This window comes from Fistularia commersonii, chromosome 12 (genome assembly GCF_037954325.1).
Source record: "Fistularia commersonii isolate RoL2024-O1a breed Wild chromosome 12, RoL_Fcom_v1.0, whole genome shotgun sequence".
In the NCBI taxonomy this organism is placed as follows: Eukaryota; Metazoa; Chordata; class Actinopteri; order Syngnathiformes; family Fistulariidae; genus Fistularia; species Fistularia commersonii.
In genome coordinates, this window is record NC_141295.1 from 13289734 (window position 1) to 13309711 (window position 19978).

A 19978-nucleotide genomic window follows, 5' to 3' on the forward strand; every position below is an offset into this window, starting at 1 on the left:
GTTACTTGACAAAAGCAGCTCTGACTGAGATGTACATCAGTGAGGCGTGTTCGTTTGCGGTGAACCTCATATTCCGGTCTGATTCCCAACGACAGGTTGAACCGAACAGGCCGGCAACCTTCATAGCTGCCCTGTATACATCAATGTACTTTTCTGTATCAACAAGTCACCAAAGGTTTTGTGCAGCCAAATGGGCTTTTTGCAGCGTTACAATTTTCATCTTCATCTGTCCAGCAACTAATTGGAATGCTGAGCTTAGTTGCGTGGCTCTGAAGCACTCTGAAGCATATAAAATGTGCCCTAGAGATGATTCTATGATTTCTCTGCTTTGGAAGATCGTATACATGTTCTAATATTTCACAATCAAATGTTTTATTTTTTGTTAAAAATTTACATAATTCAAATTTGCAAGGGTCATTTAAAAAATTGCAGCAAAAAAAAAAAAAGATGCAGACTCACTGGTAAGTAGGGACTCGTGCGGTCCTTACAGGTGCCATGTTGGTGACCCCCGTTGTTAAATGTTTCTGTTAGTACTTAAAAGTGACAAAGTGTTAGGATTTAAAAAGCAGTGGGAGAACTTTGGAGCTGAATCAAGACAACACAGGTTGGCTGGAGTGCTAACTTTTTAAGCATTAAATCAATATAAGAGCTATAAAACAAAGTGGAATGAGTGGTTACATCTTTCGTGACTTCTTGTCAACACACACCACAGGTTAAAATCAAAAGCTACCACAGGTGATGTACGTCAGTTTTAAAAAGAAGGCATGCACAGCAAAGGCTCCACGTTTAAAAGTGTTACAGATAGAGCAACAACAAAAACTCAACAGAAATCAATTTATCAAAGATAAGGTGCCATGGTGTAATAAAAAGGGTATGACAGAAATGCTACCCGCTTTAAATAACTTTTCTTGATGTTTGATTTGAATTCAAGGCAACGTGATGAGAGGCAATGGCAACGAAAAAAAAGGCAACCTTATACTGTAAACCGGACAAATGACAAAAAACATTGATATTAAAAATAGGTTAAGGACATGCAAAAGGTTATTGATAGTTGCTACAAAATGGAGATATCACAAATGGAGGATATCAAACGCCTTGCTTCCTCAGAGCTTAGCATTGGCTACAAATACGTTCATTCCTGCCCTTGACAAAGAACATATTACGCTTGAAATCACCACGGATGTTCGTATTAATTCAATAAAGTCTGTTATTCAGAGACCTTTTTGTAATCCATTTCAGCGGTTCAATTCTTTTTTTTTTATTTGGAGTGGTCACTTTTTCAGGCGACCCGGTAGGCTGTCATGCGGGTGTAGTTCTTGTGGTGACTCCTGGCTGCCCAGAGGAACAGAGCGGCCGCCATCATCTGCAGGGGGAAAGAGATGAGGGCGAGGTAGAGGGACCAGCCCAGGGAGCCCTCCACGCCATCGGGCAAGGGCGTGAACTGGCAAAGCAGGTCGACCCCAGCCAGGAAACAGCAAACGGTACCCAAAGAGCACAGGCCTGTCCAGTAAAGGACAAATGTTAATGATCCTCCCCAAAAAAAGATCCCTTGTTCTGAACTCAATAACCTAATAGCTTCTGGTTCTCTCGAGCGTAGATGTGTCTCGGCTGTTAGACGGTAAATCTCAAGACCTCCGTGGTCTCTCACCTGCAAGGAGGTGAAGGACTCCCACGCCCAGGGTGGGGGTGAAGCTGCGACACAAGCAGGCGCAGATGCCGATCAGACCACTGAGGAAAACCAGGGCCAGAGACACCAGGGGCAGGAGAAACTGGCACCTCCACAGGTCTGAAAACAGACAAGAATGGAAGGAAGGGAGAATTAAGACAATAGATATAAAGAAACAATCAGGCATAATATCCCAACATGTTCCAGAAGGCATTTATTTTAGTTTCCATTCTTATAACTTATCATGTAGACCAAAGCACTTGAAGAGCTTCCTTATTAGGGTGCAGTTATTGATTATCCTCCTCATCGAATACTTTGCCAATTATTCAATCTCTTTTCTTGCAATTTGGACAAAATACACTTCAGCTACATTGAACGGAAATAGTACAAGTTACAAAATGAAGTACAAGACCTTTTTTTTTTTTAGAGTTAACATAAAAGGTTGTCTTAAAACCGAAACATTATTGATTTGATTCTCAAGCTCCTCTGAGCCAGTCAAGTGTTTTTGGGTGAGACGCTGAGCCCCTAGCTGCTCCCTGGGTGCTGCAAAGTGGCTGCTCACTACTCGTGACGCATCATCCCCTATGGGTTAAAAACAGTGTAAAAATAATTAAATAAATATGAGATTCCCAAAGCTATGTTAATTTTCTCCACACTTCCAATGAAGTCAGTCATCACTGTGCAGGATGTCTGCAAAGCCTGCTTTGAGAATACAAGTTGACATACTGGCATCAACTTGCGGTAAAAATACAGGATGCTTACAACAACAATGAGCAAGGGGTATTGTTAGCGAACCAACCAACTCACAAATAAAGGAACCCTTTTCAATTGAGGAAGCTTTGACTCACACGTCCTCAGCAGGTCCTCTTCGATGGTCTGGTTTCCAATTAATTTGTACTTCGGAGCAAACTGCTGCTGTAGAGTGAAGTTCACACACTGTGTTTCCATTTTGGGATCTAGAAGCACAGGGCAAAACTACAACTCAGAAATGCAGATATGATAAGGTGAGCTAGAGAGGGGACTAATTTTAACAGCTTTTAAAAAAATGTATGTAAACTGACACCACGGGGCGAATGCTCCTTATTCGTTGTAGTTTTGCATCCTTTAAGTATTTTCTGTCCTGCCGACATAGCCAGTAAAGCAGTATGTTCATAAGTACGTAACTGTATTTACATTTGCCGCTTGTGCAAAAAAGAAACTTTCGACTGACACAAACGTACTGGATTCCTTAATATAGAACAATGTATGTATTTAGCGCTTTGGAGAAATGGGTGGCTTAAGCATTCACATTAAGCTTAAACAGAAATATAAAAACAGAAAACCATCCATTGGCATCCTGTAATGATGTCCTCTGACAGTAGAGAGTATATTTTTCTATTTCTGACTGTGCGTAATTAAAAGGGTGGTTTAAATTAAAAACACTGGTCACAGAAGGACATTTTTCTTCAAACAAGAATTCCTACCTGGCTCTTTGAACCAGTAGGACTTGCTGGGCACCAGGATACATCTCCACCACAGTCCCAGCGTGCCGTTGAGTTGGAACATGGTGTCGCTGGAAATTCTCTCATCGTACTCCCCATCGATAAATACCTTTCTGTGCTCAGAGACATTGCTACCCTCAAATTTGACTGGGGGGCTGTTGAACTGGTACCAGTGCTGAGTTCCGACAGCCACGGAGAGGTACACTGTGGCCAGCAGGCTCAGCACAGAGCCAATGACCAGGGCTGTAGCATAGCGATTATCTACCATGGTCTAATATGAGGACAGTTTAGCTTGAACCTCTTCTGACAAAAAAATATAAATAAAACAAGAGTTTCACCACTCCTGCGTGATTGAGCTCAAGTTGTCAAGTTAAAAAATATATTTCCACTTTGTGTACTGGAGCCACTGCATGTCTCAGTTAAGCAGAACATATCCTGTTATTACAATTTATTTGTGTATACAGTTTCTGAGCTGCATTGTGATATTTTGTCTTCGGGACGGAAGTGACAGTCTACATGAAGAGAAAGACAAGAGAAGATTTGGCTGAGTAAATTCGCATGAAATGCTATCTTGCAAACCTGTGAAATTAAAATTAGCTGGTAAGGCCCAGCAGGAAACTTCAAAGTGATGTGACCTTGTATGTAAAACATGTATCTTATTCAGACATTGGCTTAGTGGCATGACAATCACAAAACACAGCATATCATATAATGAACAATAACGTGAAGTTTAATAAACTACTAAATTGATCGATCAGTCCAGTGTTACCCTGAAATATGTGTCCCTTTCAAAGCACATCTCCATGCATTTAAGGCAGTTGAGGGACTACGAAAGAAAAACTGTGATAAATACTTTGAATTGTATCTTTCGTTATTCATTTTTGTGCATGGAAAAAACTAGAGAGCCAAGGTTATATAAATTCAGTCTCTGTTGTTATCAGCAGGAACAGTAATGCATTGAGAGGTCTGCTCTGGGCGCTCAGAAAACACCAAATAAATGCATTCAAAATTCTTCAAGGAGGAAATCATTTATACTTTAATTTAAAATTAATATTTTCATCTTTCTTGGTTGAAAACCAATCAATTTCCTGAACAGAGTGACTGCGTTAGCTTCAGCCTTTATTAGCATATTCTCAGGGCTAATCATAGTCCACTCAACGAACCGATAAATATTTACCTTTAGTGAGTTTTATATAACTGCTTTTTCAGATTAGCCCAACACATGCGTTAATGTTTAATGTCTGTACCTTATCATTTAGTGTAAAAGTGGTTCATATCGTTGTTTTCTCGGCAAATAAAATCCCAGTAGTAAGGCAGGCCCCTCACATCGTCCTTCTTCTACGTGATAATTTCCAGCAGCGATAAATGGCTAGCCTGCTCATTCGCGTCACCCTGCGGCTTCTTCGAAACGGGTCATCTTTCAAAAAAGTGGAACGCCCAGCTTTCTAATGGGTTTACTATTTTCAGTTTTTTAAAATAACGTTACTAAAGGAAATTATATTTGAGCCCTTGTCCATCGTAATTACTGTCTTGTGGGTGTCCAAACAACCCTTTTTTGTGTTGGTGTTTATATTAGTCTGTCGTTGTCCACTTCAACATCTTGTATTTATACCCTTTCTTCATCACAAACTCTTTTTTGTTTGATTTAACAAGTCTTTTAATGTTCTTTTATTTAACCCAAAATGGACAAATCAAATCTTTAATCTTAATTTCAATATTAGATTGTTGTTTGACTTCTTTTCAACATTAATGCTCCAATGTGGTCTCTTTACAGACATGATTTCTATGTGAAAGAAAAATTCAAGATGTCTGAGACATATTTGGTCGGTGACATTATTGGTAACAAATTAAATAAATGACGGTGTTCCAACATTCTGTTCATGTTGGATAGAAAGATCACATGGCATGAAAATCCCTCCATCAATGGAACCAATGTAAATTTAGTGTATCATCACCTTAAACTGATGCCAAGACCAAAAACTGCAATCTTTCGCATTCCCAATTTCAACAATAACAGATTAAACATATCTCTTACAAGAAAAATTTAAGAGACATTTTATGGAGACATGCACCTATGTTGTCTACAAGCCATACAGAAAATGCACATACTGTTTTAGGTAATACTTTTGAATCAAGTGCAAAAAAGGGAGGTTCATAAGCAGAGTTTAATCTTCTATAGCTGAAGCCTACTTGTTAAGTATGGCTTTACAACAATTAATTTATTTACTTTCTTTTTTTACCGAATAAATTGGCAAATGACAGTATTTCTCTTATCTGTTTTGTTTTGGATGAATAAGGCACTTGATCCACTGCTCCGTTCCAAGTTCATTATATAGTGGTTGGGACAAAGAAACACATTTCTCCATCTACCATTCAATCAGAGGTCAAAATTATGACATAAACTTAAAAAAAACATTACAAAACATTACAGCTGATTAAGTTCTTGGCAGCGCTCTCATTGAAAATGATTTGTCCAGAGGACTGAATTAATGTCCTGCAGGCCTGCTGAGGTAGAGACACACTTGATGCTAAACAATCATTCCTTCATCATAAGGACAGATTTCTCATCTCAAAATCCTATATTTTCACAAAGGACAAGTCAATCACACACACAAGGTGAAAGATAAGGGGCTAGGGTCAGCAGGCAGTGCAAATATTGCAGTAGTATGTTCCCTCATCATCAATATTCATAGGATCTCGTAAACAGTCGCCAATGACGCTTTGGATCAGACTGGACTGTTGCATTCAGAATAGGGTTGGTAGTGAACTCCACAGTGCACTGCCCAGGACTGCAGGGAGCCCCTTCCAGCTCCAAGAGTGTCACATTGTTGGGGGTGCTTGTGGTCAGGATGGAGGCAGGAACAAAGACTGTCACTTGGGGGCCACGACTTGGCCAATAACGTCCCAAGTTGAAACCGTTAATCCAAACTTGCCCCTGAGAAGTGGGACAATCATGAATACGGGTTAATGGCAGTTTGTGTACTTGACTCAGCAGTAGCCATAAATCAAAAGGTTAGAATATTTTTTTGTTTTAACATGAAAAAAGGAAAAAAAAAAATCACTGTTAGCGGCAACAAATTAATTAAATTACCATTCACAATCAGGAGACACTTGCCTTTCTCCACTGACCCAGCTGGATGTATGTGTCCTGAGGGAGGTCGGGGATGCCGTCGGGAATGACAAAACTGCCCCCATAGAAGGCTGGAGGTGACAGAGCAGCAGGCTGAGGAGGCTCTGGCGATCTGCGCTCCGTTTCCCAGAGCAGGCCCTGGCTGACTACAGTGTCGATATTGAGACTAAACATCGTCCAGTCTCTGAGTATATTTTTCCCTAGAATCAGTTTGGATACCAGTCCCTGAGGGAAGAAAAAAAGATAGGCGTTAGCATTTCGAGACCAGATTAGTCTGCATTTCATCAATTGAAGTCAAGCAACTTCTAACCTTGAAGTCATTGATGCCTTTTCCATAGTTGATCCGGCCCATATTCTCAACCAATATGTCCAACTGGCCGCCAGCTGGCCCAGTCACATTGACAGTTAGAGCGTTGTTCCTTTCAAGAATCCCCATGGCCACCTTGACAAAAAGGGTTACTGTTAAAAGAGCTTTCAGTTCGGATCACATTTAACAAGACTTTCCAATCAAAAGCAAGAAAAATGTAATTTAAAAAAAACTGAAAAAAAGAGAAACATGTTCCATATATATTAAATATCAAGGTTTGACTTTATGATATATATTAAATGCCATCTATAGTAATGATGATTATGCAATATTATGTTGCATATCCTCCTTATCATAATCTATACATGAATAAAGTAACTCACCCCATCCACTGACACGTATGCTCTATCGTGAACCCCATTCAGAGGGCATGACAGAGGTGTGGGTGCACTGCAGTTCACAGGCAACTTAGTCCTGTAGAGCACATAACCAAAAGACTGCCGGACGCAGAAAAAGTCCAAGAGCCATTGTAATTAATAAAACCAACAAACAAAAAAAAACAAAACAAACATGTTTTGACCTTACGACAGCAAAATATGAAGGGGTACCTGGCTGAGGTCGAGGAACGTCTGTGGGTAGGTGCTTGTGACAGGCCCAAAGAAAGAAAGGATGTCCAAGGCATCTGACACTGCCTGGAGCTGCGGCGGGAGTGTATTTCAATAAAAGATACTGGTACCTGATATTTAAGTGGGACAATTGTTTCATTTGTTTAAACCTTTGAGGCAGTCATTCAGGTATGCTACAGAAACTTTACAAAACATACTGGCCCTGCCAGCCTCCTGGTCAGTCTAGCCAGGACAAAATGCCTTTTAAATCATGCTTCTGGTTGGTGGAGTATGTTTTACTCTGGGCACAAGATAAATTGAGGCTTTTTAATGCCAAAAATACATAGATCATAGAAAGTGACAACTTTAAACATTGGACTCTGGTTCGAGGTAAGTATATCACACTATAAACCACAATAGAAAATGCCCTCTTGATGCCTTTTCATGTCATGAAGTACATGAAAGAATGTAAAGTCTTTTAATATTATCACCTTTATTTTAATTGAAAAAACATTAACGGGCCATTGCAACATTTTAAGTATCACTTGGAGGTAACTCAAAAAATACATACCTTCTTCATTTTAACAGCACTGTATGCAAACTTTGGGGTGGTGGGTGGGATGACTCCCTCCGGTATTTTACGGTACTACATTGGGAAAATGGAGATATTGAGAACTCATTTAACATGTTTACAATCTAAGGAGAATGAGGTCACCATGACAATACACACACCATTTTGATCACATCTCGAATAGCAAAGTACTTCTCTGTGAGATCCCCTGCTTCTGTGAGTGGAGCATCATAGTCGTAGCTGGTTGGCTGAGGGTTGTACGGTTCATTGGCACCTGAGAGCATTGATGCACGCTTGAAAGTCGTCAGGGAGGGGCTTCGCTGGCCCTTTAGATAACCAGCACCTCATCGATTTGAACCGTGAACTCACCGTTCCAGTATCCGAAGTTTGATCCTCCTATGAACATATACCTGAGGGGAGAGGATAACGACAAGTGTTCAGTGCAAAAGTAAACGCAGCAGCGACTTTGTCACTCTGACTTGAATTTGTTTCAAGATTTGATTATATTGTGCAGGCGATTCTCACCCTGCCAAAATTAAACAATGCACATCAGTGAGAACAAAACTTGTTCAAATGAGAGACAGGCCAGATGGGAGACTTAATATAAAAATAAAATGATTCAATGATTCAATGAGTTTTAATGGATAAAACTACGGTTGAGTTGATCAAAGTGAATGACAGGTTGAGAGCGCACATGAAATTAGTGAAGTACTAAAAAAAAAAATCCATGAGTTTGAACAAAATCAAAATGGCAAGATGACATAAAACAGATATGAAATAGTATGCAAAACTAAATATCACCAACTACGAAAAAGCTTAACAATTTAGCTATAAAGACAATCTCAGGTAGAGATAAATACCGTATTTTGCAGACAATAGGGTATACCGCATTACCAGGCACATTATCAATAAACGGCTCTATTTTCATACATAAGGTTATACAGCGTCATACAGCACGAGAAAACATGATACATAAAGCGAAACAAAAGTCAGTTTGGTTGAACTTTATTCATCTCATTCATCTCACGATGCTACCTCGGAAACTATTTGGTCTTCTTTACTTTGCGCGGTTCATCTGCTTGTTTCTCCTTATTCTGTGCCATGGATTCATTAATGTTGAATTCTTTTGCAGCTGCTCTATTCTCATGATCTACCGTGTGACTGATAGCCTTGAGTTTGAATTCCACTTTGTAAGCATGGTGCCATTTTGGGGATCCTCATACACACAAATGTACAGTAATATTATGTTTAAGCACAGTAAGTACCGGTATTACAAAAAGAGTACTACGTACTGTTCACTGATTGGTTTATCGTTGCCAGTGATGGCGGACATGTGAAGTTAAGTGTGAGGTAGGGACAACGTTGTATTCCAGCGCCACATAGTTAGTAAACAAACGTCGTCTGATGCTGCAACTCATATTCAACCAAGGACTGACTTTAATTGTCGGACCGTTCCCTCCTGACGCAGGGACGTGTATTAATCAACTGGAGCGGCTTTGGTGCATACCAAAGTCGTATTAAAACATTTTGACAGATTTTTTGAACGCAGTGTGCTACATAGAATTGGTTTGAGGTCAGTAAGCACAACAAGAATTCATACGTAGGGTGTACAGGATTCTAAGGCGCACAGCTGATGTTTGAGAAAATGTAAGGATCTAAGTGCACCTTATAGTGCGCAAAATGCGGTAGATATTACATAAGTAGAGTAAGTATATTAGAAGTCAGTAAAAAGGCATGATAAGCGGGGAGGTTTTTGAGTTCACTTTTAAATATATTCTTGAGCCCCGAGGCCAGCAGTCAGGCTGCTCCGCAGTCCTGGATCATGTAATATAATGCTGCTTCGTTGTAGATTTCCCTTCTAACTACAAGACAAATGAAAAGGCTCATTTAGAAATGACTCGGGGAGGCGAAATAATTGGTAGGAATAGAAGATAATCTTATGGACCAAGGCCAGTAAAATAAAGGATATAAGATGATCTTTTAAAAATCATCACATTACATGCTGATGCAGTGTGCGTCTTTGGTTGTGTGTAAGAATGCCCAAGCAAGCGTGGACTCACAGGTTCACATTTGCCCCCAAACTCAGGATCTCGCTGAGGCTCTTGGCCACGATGCCAGACGGCACGACAGAGTGTTTGAAGCCCCAGTGGTCCAGCCAGCCAGTGTAGAATTCGGAGTTGACCTGTTCAAATGGATGCAGACTGTCAGTGACTCACGCCAAATATAGCTTGGTTTTTCGGGACAGAGTGGGGAAAAAGGTACTGTGATAATTCCTTGCCAGCGGTCCATGGGGCTCTACGTGTCTCTGTGTCTCAAAGGCAGCGGTTACATTTCCACCTGAAATGAAAAATACAAGGGAACATTTATAGAACTACCTCAATCCATTTTACACATTGAGGGTGTTTGTCTAAAGTTGTTTTAAAATGTTCTTCAGGAAGTGATTTTTTTTTTTGCTTTATTTGGAATAACAAGCTCCTGTAATTCATCAAATAAAACCAGGGGAGTAACTTCTAGCTGCTTGACTAGTTACATCTTGTGAGCATTTGTTTCAGATTTGGTGAAACCTAAAATCTTAACTGACAACGGATCAGATCAGCAGGGTAAAGACCATTTCTTTACTTTGCTCTCCACACTTCCACCGAAAGTATTACTTATGAAATAAAAACAAATGAAAAAAAAAACAAAGTTTCATGTAGTTTCATGCTGAGCCATTTGGTGTGTGTAATTTCATTTTAAACCAAAAGAGGTGAATAAATAGCCAACAAGAAAGAGAGAGCATATGAAATGCAAAATAAAACCAATAAAAGAATAATTTTGTTTAATTTTGTTTCTGATCTTACTTAAAGCTTTCTTCTTCAACATTATTTGGAGTTGCTTTTATAGCAAAAATACCACCATCAGGTATTCAACCCTGGTTTGATTGGACCAAAATGCTGATTATCAAAAATCTCCATTTGTCGTTTGTGTGATGATGCACAACCTGGCCCAAAGTCCACAGTGGCGTAGAGGCCTTGTAAGGAGCCGCACTTGAGCATGCCGAGACCGGCTCCATCTGTAGTGAAGAGCACAACGTCTTTGCCCAGATGGGAGCGGAAAAGCTTTGACAGGTGACGCATGTAGTTGTAATCACAGGCGAAGTAGCTTCCATACTCGTTCTCCACCTACATGTATGGACATGTTGATTTGGCTTTATGAAACCAGAGTGAGAGATGTAAATCTACTGGACGTGTCCGGCGTGCTCACCTGAACGGTGATGATTGGGCCGCCATTCTGATAAAGATAAGGCCTCATCATTGGGAGTAATACCCCCATCCAAACGTCTACTGCACTGAGATAATCTGTAATAAAAATGTTGCAATGACAAACGGCTGCATGCTCGTACTCCCTGCGACTTATCGAAGATTTTCTTTGATTTTCACCAGGATCTGAAGACCGCAGCACAATATTTTTCTTGCTGAGAAGCCAGGCGGGCAACCCACCCTAGTCAAAAGAGAGATAAATAAAAAAAAAAACATTTTTTATGAAGTCATTAAATATTTTTAGTTCACTGAAAATATTAAGAACCATGATGAAATACATAAAATCCCCCCATCAGAGTAATGCATTGTTTTCCCACCAGAATTTTTTTTCTACCTTTTATCACTTCTGTCCCATTTCTTTGTTTTTTTTTCTAACCTGTAACTCACCATGTCCCACTCTGCACAGATGTATGGTCCCGGACGGAGGATGACCAGTAAACCAATATCTTGAGCCAAATTCAGGAAATATTCCACATCTCTGTCCCCAGTGAAATTATACTGTCCTTGAATCTCCTCATGGAAGTTCCAGGGAATGTAGCTGCGACCAGAGAAAATTGCCAGGATCATTTAAATAATTTAAATGAACGTTTTGTATTTCTTGCAAGGTTTATCTTGTACATGGCTCAAAGAACAATAGACTGGGAACGCAATCATACTCTGCTTGAAATGCAAGAACAAAAAAAAACAAAAAAAAAAAAAAAACAACTTTGACATCTAATTAAATACCTTTGGTATAAATACATGCATACTTTGCTAACAAAGGTGAATGACTGATCAGAAACCTGATGCTTCTTAGCTCGTTTTCTTTTACCTTCTGATTAATTTCTGGATTTTTGGGAGATAATTCCTGACTAATCTTTGGAGAACTTGTGAGTTTGAAGACACAAGGCAAACCTACACTTGGATGGCATTCAGTCCCGCCATGTACATCTTGAGCAGACGATCCTTCCAGTAGGCTCTGGGGATCCTGCTGTAATGGATGCTTCCCGATATGTAACGAAACTCCTCCCCATCTTTGCGGAAGCAGTCACTCTTGTAATCCACTTTGAATGACTGAGTTGCACCAGGCTGCAAAATAACGACATGCAAACTTTGAAAAACCTTTGACTCATGCCTGGATTTGTCAGCACTGATGTTATTCAGGGAATGGGCCATATGGAAAAATCAAACACGTGAGAATATTGGGAACAAGCTGAAAAACAAGAAGCACATTTATAGGTGACGGGTGATGAACAGTACATGAAACCCGGACCTGAATGATCCTTATCTGGAGAGATAAAACCAATAATTGGTTTACAGAACATGTTTTATGAAGCTGGATGAGACACCTCAGCTGACTCCAGAATGTGTTATTCATGTCAGCTGTCTACCAAAGGTTCCTGATACCACCTGACCTACAGGACCCAGAATATTCATCACATCAATGTATGAACTGCGGTCTTTGAATACTCAATCAAGTCCTGGAGGGTCCTGGAGAGCCGGAGGTCACTGTTGCGCAGCAAAGCAGGGACATAAAATTTATAAAAAAAAAAGCTTGAAACTTTATCACAAGGAAAACACATGGTATCTGATATGGCATCAAGGATGGGACCATCAAATGGAAAATGTGCATAGTTTAAAATATTTTTCCAGGCTAGCAACAGGGTACTAGCAAAATAATAATCTTTTTTATTGTTTCTTTTAAATCTGTATTTTGTGTATATGCATGGGCATTGTCCTTGAGTGTTGAATAAGGCGCCTTAAATAGATTGCATTATTACTGTTGTCATCGTTATTTTTATTATTATTATTATTAAACCGTAAAAATGCAGCCTCAGGGCGGCACTGGCCCGTGCCTCTCCAAGCCTGCCTTGGGGGGGCACGGAGCAGTGTCTCCCTGTGCCGGTCCCAAGCCCGGATAAATGCAGAGGGTTGCGTCAGGAAGGGCATCCGGCGTAAAACTTTTGCCAAAACCAAATATGCGAGACAACCAAAACTATCGGCCAGAATAAAAGGAAAGGTGTACAAGACAGTGGTGAGACCAGCGATGATGTATGGACTAGAAACTGTTACAATGACCAAAAGACAGCAGGCAGAACTAGAGGTTGCAGAGAGGAAGATGTTGAGGTTCTCTTTGGGAGTGACCAGGATGGATAGGATCAGGAATGAGTCTATCAGAGGGACGGCACATGTTCGATGTTTTGGAGAGGTCAGAGAAGCCAGACTGAGATGGTTCAGTCATGTACAGAGAAGAGATAGTGAATATATTGGTAGACGGATGCTGAAATTGGAGCTGCCAGGCAAGAGGTCTCGAGGAAGACCAAAGAGAAGATTTATGGACGTAGTGAGAGAGGATATGAAGGTAGCTGGTGTGAGAGAGGAAGATACAGAGAATAGGGTTAGATGGAGAAAGTTGACTCGCTGTGGCGACCCCTAACGGGAAAAGCCGAAAGAAGAAGAAGAAGAAGATTATTATTAAACCGTAAAGAAATTTGTTAATAATAATTTACTGGCATTTTTACAGGCCAGGTTTTTTATGGTTTAAATGTTCATGAAACTTTTAGCTAACAACTATTGAACTCTTTTGAACTTGTCCATCAGCTCGTGCACCCACAAAGTCGTGTAGTTAATCTAATGTTTACTGAACCGAGAATGAATACGGAAGTAAGACAATGAAGTGAGTACATTCAGTTTTACACCATATTGGAGGACTTGAATGAAGAGTCTTACAATACATACATTACTTACATTACAATTTCCTGGATTTGTTTGTGTTGTATTTTCTTCGCCGAAATACACCCTATTTTAAGATGTTTTACCTTAGCTACTCACCTGAGGTCCAAAGAGTGAGCTCTGCAGCAACAGCAGGAGAATGCTTCCAACCCTGAGAGCGTACATGGCGGCTCAGTCGTCCTGTTTCGAAGAAGAATATAAGAATATAATATAAATATTTTTGATTCAATCTTAACCTTGACAAGACTGGCTTCCGAGTTTACTTACCTACCCTTGTTTGGTCAGTGCCTGACTGAGGTTCGGTTCTAAGTTGGGACATGGTGTGTCATGTGATGCGGAAGTAAAATCACGTGACAGGTTCCATCATCTGATGTTGCCAGATAAGCCTAATATTTTTAAGCCAAACCAGCGGAAAAAAAACAAAACAAACAAAACTTGCCCTATTAAAAAAAAAAAAAAAAACAAAAAAAAAAAACAGAGCAAATCTCAACACAGGCTGAGTTAAACCATAATATACATCAATAGCCTACAAAGCTTTTTTAATGCATCAAAACAAAGATTATAGTTAAATAACTGAAGAATTAAGAGACACAGATGCAACGCCAATCAAGCCTATTCACAAACAGCAGGATTATGTATGATTGGAGGTGCCAAAAATAAAAATGAGTAAAGAATTAGATATATAAATTAAATTCTAATATCCATCCATCTTCTTTCACTTGTCTAGAGGAATGAAAGTTAGTTGCAGCAAAACAGAATATATGTGTGTGAATGAGAGGAACTCGGGTGGAACGGTGAGGCTACAGGGAGTGGAAATCAAGAAGCTGGAGGATTTCAGGTACTTAGGGTCAACAGTCCAGAGCAACGGAGAGTGTGGAAAAGAGGTGAAGAGCCGGGTCCAAGCAGGTTGGAATGGGTGGAGAAAAGTGTCAGGGGTACTATGTGATAGAAGACTTTCAGCCAGAATAAAAGGAAAGGTGTACAAGACAGTGGTGAGACCAGCGATGATATATGGACTAGAAACTGTTACAATCACCAAAAGACAGCAGGCAGAACTAGAGGTTGCAGAGATGAAGATGTTGAGGTTCTCTTTGGGAGTGACCAGGATGGATAGGATCAGGAATGAGTCTATCAGAGGAACAGCACATGTTAGATGTTTTGGAGAGAAGCTCAGAGAAGCCAGACTGAGATGGTTCGGTCATGTACAGAGGAGGGATAGAGAATATATTGGTAGACGGATGCTGGAATTGGAGCTGCCAGGCAAGAGGTCTCGAGGAAGACCAAAGAGAAAATTCACTTCTTTCACTTGTCTGTCCCTGGGGGAGCAGCTGAGGCAGAGAGGCCCAGACTTCCCCCTCTCTGACCACTTGGTCCAGCTCTTCTTTGGGAATCCCAAACTGTTCCCAGGCCAGCCAAGACTCGTAATGTGTATGGGGTCTTCATGGGGACTCCTCTTGGCTGGGTATACCAGGGAGGTAGGAGAAGCCATCCTGATGTATAATCTGACTCCTCTCAATGCGGAAGAGCAGAGAGTCTGAGCGGGAACTCCTCACCCCATATTGAAGGGAGAGCCTGGACACCCTGCAGACAACTCATTTTGGCCACTTGGATCTGTGACATTGCTCTTTTGGTCACCACCCACAGTTTGTGACCATAGTTGAATGTGGGAATGTAGACTGAAATAAATTGAGAACTTCGCCTGAGAGTCTGCATCAATGCTAACGTCACGCCGATCTGCCTGTCAGTCACCTTCTCCTATGTGGTAGAGCGCGCCTGACATTGTCAGGCGCGCTCTTATCACAAATAACATTAGGACTCAAAAAACTAATGATAATCAACTATTTGTTTATTTATACCATGGTGCAACAGCTTGTTTAGAGAGATTGCACTCACATTTTTTAAAAAGCAGCCAAATTTTCATCTTCCCCGCCATGTCCTATTTTTTCTCTCTCCCAACAGTCAAAAGAAGTCCAATTAGGCGGAAACCCGCCCAACCTGGCAACCTCGCCTTCATGGCGTAACTACGCCTTTAAACCAGAAGATGGAAGCATCTCCGTAAGATGCCTCTTTGATACACATGTATCGGCTAAAGCACATGTATTGTTACAAAAAAACAAACATTTCTCGGGGGGGAAAACTATCATTTTGGGGAATAAGGTTAATCCACCGCAGTTGTTTTTTTTACCCCCCAATTAATTTGGCCTCCAGGCCACCAGGGGGCAGTAATTAAAATCCGGTGGTTGCTTAAGAACCGGAAGTGAAGCACTGCAGAAGCACACAACCAGGTGCTGTGTCCGCACGTGGGTACGAACGTTTCTGTTATGCAGTGAAATTAGCTTATTCTGTCAACATGTCGAAAGGGGACGACGCTTCTTCGGAGAAATGTCTTGAAGCGGGACACGAAGGAGAGGAAGTCCAGGAATTTGTGGCGGAGACAAGACGGACCCGCAGCGGCCGTAAGATACGCACCCCAGTGGCGCTGCTCCAAGCTGAAACCCCGGCGAAGACTCCCAGTCGGAGAAGCAAGTGCTCCGTCATTCAGGAGCAGAACGACGATGGGGTAAAGGAATCGACTATCTGTGTCGAGTCGGTTTCCATGGAAGCGAACGTCGACGCCGCGGCAGATGTTCCCGTAGACAGCCCCACGGTCAAGCCGGCGGAAACGGCCCCGGTGACCGAGAAGAGCGTCGCTCAGCCGCCGAAGAAGCCTCGCCGGGGGCCTAACGTGAAACCGAGTCCAGTCATTCCTCTGGGGAAACCAAAATCCGGGCGAGTGTGGAAGGATCGCAACAAACAAAGGTGACAACCGGCAAAAACACACACGCAGTGATTCTTAAATGTTTAGATGATATTGCACCTTTATGATACCAGATCCTCTCCAGGATGTTTTCCTTCATCACATGTGCAAACTATCTGACGTGGTTCCCTGTTTGTTATCGATCCTCACCTGAATGCACTCTCTTTCACAGGTTTTCTGCATTGGTCAGAGACAAACCCCTATGCTCCTCATGGGAGAAGAAGATGGAGGCCAAGCGAGAGAAGGAGCTAGTGAAACAGTATTCCACAGAGCTCAAAGAGCGGAAAGTTAGAGAGAAAGAGGTATGCTTACACCATCCGCTGTAGCCTAGTTTCTGATTACAAAGCTTGCGCATCTTTTCTTATGTCGTTTTTCCGCCCGATAGGAGAAGAGGAAAAGGAGAGAAGAGCACATGAAACGACGTGCAGAGAATGAACGGAAAGCTGAGATCGTGCAAGTGGTATGTAATTCACGTGTTGTTTCTCAGATGAGCGCTGTTGTGAGGTTTTTTACATGTTTGACCAGGTTATAAAGCAACAGAGGTGCGTCAACAGGTCTCTCAGCGATAATAAATCCATAGCCAGGAATTAGAAGAGTGTAAAGTTCAAAGCGTGATGCCTCTGCACCATCTCTTGTGATGCCCAATTTACCTTTATGGAGTTTTCCTTTAGATCACAAATGTATTCACAAGTTATTCTTAGACATACTCATTACATTGCATTTGGCAGACGCTTTTATCCAAAGCGACTTACAATAGAGGACATAGGGACTGCAAATACACTTGCAAATACACGATGCACAGGAAATATCCATAATGGGGACAAGGTCTGCAAATCAAAGTGTTACAGAATTAGCAAAAATAAGCTGGTGCGACACACAGCAGACCACTGCTTCAACTGTTGCAAGAGAAGAGGCGGATCCGAGTTGGCTGCTAAACTTACTCCAGTATCTTGTGAACGTCCGATGCTGATTGTTTTTTCTTCCCCCCCACAGATTCTTAACACGGCAAAGATCAAGAGGATGAAGAAGAAGCAGCTCAGGAGGATCGAGAAGCGAGACACGCTCGCACTGCAGCACAAGGCGAATAATCAGAATGCAAATGGCAAAAAACAGAGGAAGAAAAAGACTGATCCAAGTCAGCCTTCAGGACTTACCAAAGCATAAACCTGCGCAGTGTCTTATCTGTTTCAAATATGAGTTGAAGTTTTGTATAAAATGTTAACATACATAAGAATTCGCCTTTTTTGTCTCAGGGAGACATTAGCAATCCCTCAGGTTGGCTTGATGCTGTGTTCCGGCTACCAGTGGCAAACCCAGAAGTGTGACCACATTCGGCGCCTACCAAACTGTCTTGTTATTCAAGCGCTCAGTCACACAGTTGTGGCTCATTGTCACTGCCCTAATTTTGGTAGGAGCATGAACTCAGATGTTTGTTTTGAATTTTTCACTTGGTCTGACTGATGGAAGGGGGTTTGTTTTTATTCCTGGAGAAAAGCAGTCATCTCTGATTTTTAGGTGGGTTGGACCATTATGGAGTGCTAAATATGGCTGTCTTGAATATGTGCAAATGCAGACAATAGTTTAAAAAGGGGTGTGTAATTTAAGCATCAAGAAGAGAAGGGTGTATGTAAATTATACATTTTACATTTTGGGTCAACCATGAACTGGATTTTGCAAAAGTTCTCATTTGAAAGACAAATGAATCACTTAGGTTACATGTCACACGCTGACAATTAGCCCCCAAGTTTCAGGAGTCTGGTTTGACCTTCCAAGAATGAGGGCTGCTGGAAAGTGCCATTTTTCATATTTTTAGGGCAGAAGACAGCAGCTCTCACTTATTTTGAGATGGTGTCTACAAAATCAGGCACATTACAACCTAATGACAACTGGTTTGGCGCAAAGGAAGCATTTACAGTGAGGATAGTGTGGAACCGAGGATTAAATATCGAGGGCCCTCAAATGCCAAATAATAGACATTATACCTGTGGGAGCAACAGTATTTGGACAAATCTGACTCAAGTAACTAAATGAATTCCACCAAATACTCATCCATAGTCCACATAGTGTGGGCGTGGGGATAGTATAATTATCTGGGTAAGAGACTGCATTTATATCCAGCCTTTATCAGCAGGCATAACTGTAACTACCAATTTTCACTGGTTAAAATCAATCATGTACACATTTTATCTCAATGCAATATAGATTTGGTGGGTGTATAAACTAATTTAGCACAATTTGCTTTTTCCCATGAAAGAAAAATTAGTAATGCTCCTGCTGCGCTAGATCCAATTCCTGACAAATGGTAAGTACATTTTCTTATTAGAGTAAAATAACAAGAGCTATTAATATAGAGCTTTCTAATTGATGCAGAGCAAAACATTCATTGCACTGGTGACAATTCAGGCACCAAGTGCAACCACTAAGGCTGCTATGACCAAGGCTGTCACTGCCAACTCTGCAGCAACCAGTTAGACCTCATTTAAATTAATCTACTTGAAACCAGCTGTCAACAGATTGTAAAACTGAGTGACAGTTAAATTCCCTATCTATGCCACTTTATCCAATTTTCAATATTTACTCACAGTTAAGACTAATTTTCTACCTTTGTATAACCTATCCATTCAGTCAAACGCACAATTGAAAAAAAATATCCTTGACCTACTTTTTACATGCTTTGAAAAAATAGAAATTTATTTCACAACTGCACATTCAAAGAAGGGTTGTGTAACGTGAGCACTTAGTCTTTTTGTTAAACATTCTGTTTTAAGCATTCTGATCATAGTCAAGCGTAAACCATGTTTTTTAAGAGTTAATTGACTGATTCAAATTCAATTGTTGAATCTACCATTTATAATTTCAATGTCAAATCAATTTTTGCCCAACGCAATTACAATGTCAGTTGCTATCACTTTTAAATTGAACGTGACCTAAATATAACCAAATATTGACAGTTCAACAACACTTGGTGTGCGGTCGGAAACCTTTACGTGGCAAATAAGTTAATATGAAAAAAGGTAATTTTGAAAAAAAAATTAAAAAAATCATGCAACCCTGAGGTGTGAAATTGCCAGCAAATACTCACTTTGGTCTTTTTATGGAGGTAATTTTTCATGTCATGAGAAAAGGTAGACAAAAATAATCTGCACCGACATGAAGTGAACTCATGGTGGTGATAAAAGACAGGGTTTGCACTCCACTTGGTATCACTCCAATAGTGATTACTTTTTACTCGTAAAAAATAAAGTGGCCTTTAAAAAGCATTGACTCCCTGCTCTGCATTTTATTCAACAATTACATTGTTATTAAGTGCAAAAGCCATAAAAAAACAGGATGGAAATGTCAGAAAAACACCAGATTAACAAACAAAAAAAAACCAAATCTATGTAGAAAACAATTTCCAACCTTGTATC

At 40.7% G+C, this 19978-nt stretch overlaps 3 protein-coding genes across 4 annotated transcripts; 1 reads left to right on the top strand and 2 right to left on the bottom strand.

Annotated features, from left to right (window-relative positions):
* Positions 1-612: 612 nt before the first annotated feature.
* LOC147228897 (claudin domain-containing protein 1-like) lies at positions 613-4502 on the bottom strand. The gene is made up of 5 exons (XM_086157212.1): positions 4395-4502; positions 3130-3659; positions 2515-2622; positions 1649-1786; positions 613-1500 (listed from the first exon to the last, which is right to left on the bottom strand). Exons 2-5 carry the CDS (start codon positions 3413-3415, stop codon positions 1280-1282), a joined length of 753 nt encoding a protein of 250 aa, XP_086013338.1. The 5' UTR covers positions 3416-3659; positions 4395-4502; the 3' UTR covers positions 613-1279.
* A 277-nt stretch (positions 4503-4779) lies between these two features.
* On the bottom strand, positions 4780-14100 carry glb1 (galactosidase, beta 1). 2 transcript variants are annotated; one of them, XM_086157210.1, is made up of 17 exons: positions 14039-14100; positions 13871-13951; positions 11958-12127; positions 11447-11597; positions 11180-11240; positions 11004-11098; positions 10741-10921; positions 10039-10097; positions 9821-9942; positions 8130-8170; positions 7922-8034; positions 7761-7835; positions 7193-7282; positions 6968-7081; positions 6588-6719; positions 6263-6502; positions 4780-6082 (listed from the first exon to the last, which is right to left on the bottom strand). In XM_086157210.1, the coding sequence occupies exons 2-17, from the start codon at positions 13934-13936 to the stop codon at positions 5828-5830; spliced, it is 1965 nt and encodes a 654-aa protein (XP_086013336.1). In that variant the 5' UTR covers positions 13937-13951; positions 14039-14100; the 3' UTR covers positions 4780-5827. The 2 variants fall into 2 exon arrangements, with proteins under 2 accessions (XP_086013336.1, XP_086013337.1); XM_086157211.1 differs by having other exon boundaries at positions 14043-14095.
* A 1934-nt stretch (positions 14101-16034) lies between these two features.
* On the top strand, positions 16035-19821 carry ccdc86 (coiled-coil domain containing 86). The gene is made up of 4 exons (XM_086157213.1): positions 16035-16570; positions 16741-16870; positions 16954-17028; positions 17562-19821. Exons 1-4 carry the CDS (start codon positions 16122-16124, stop codon positions 17730-17732), a joined length of 825 nt encoding a protein of 274 aa, XP_086013339.1. The 5' UTR covers positions 16035-16121; the 3' UTR covers positions 17733-19821.
* The last annotated feature ends 157 nt before the right edge of the window (positions 19822-19978 follow it).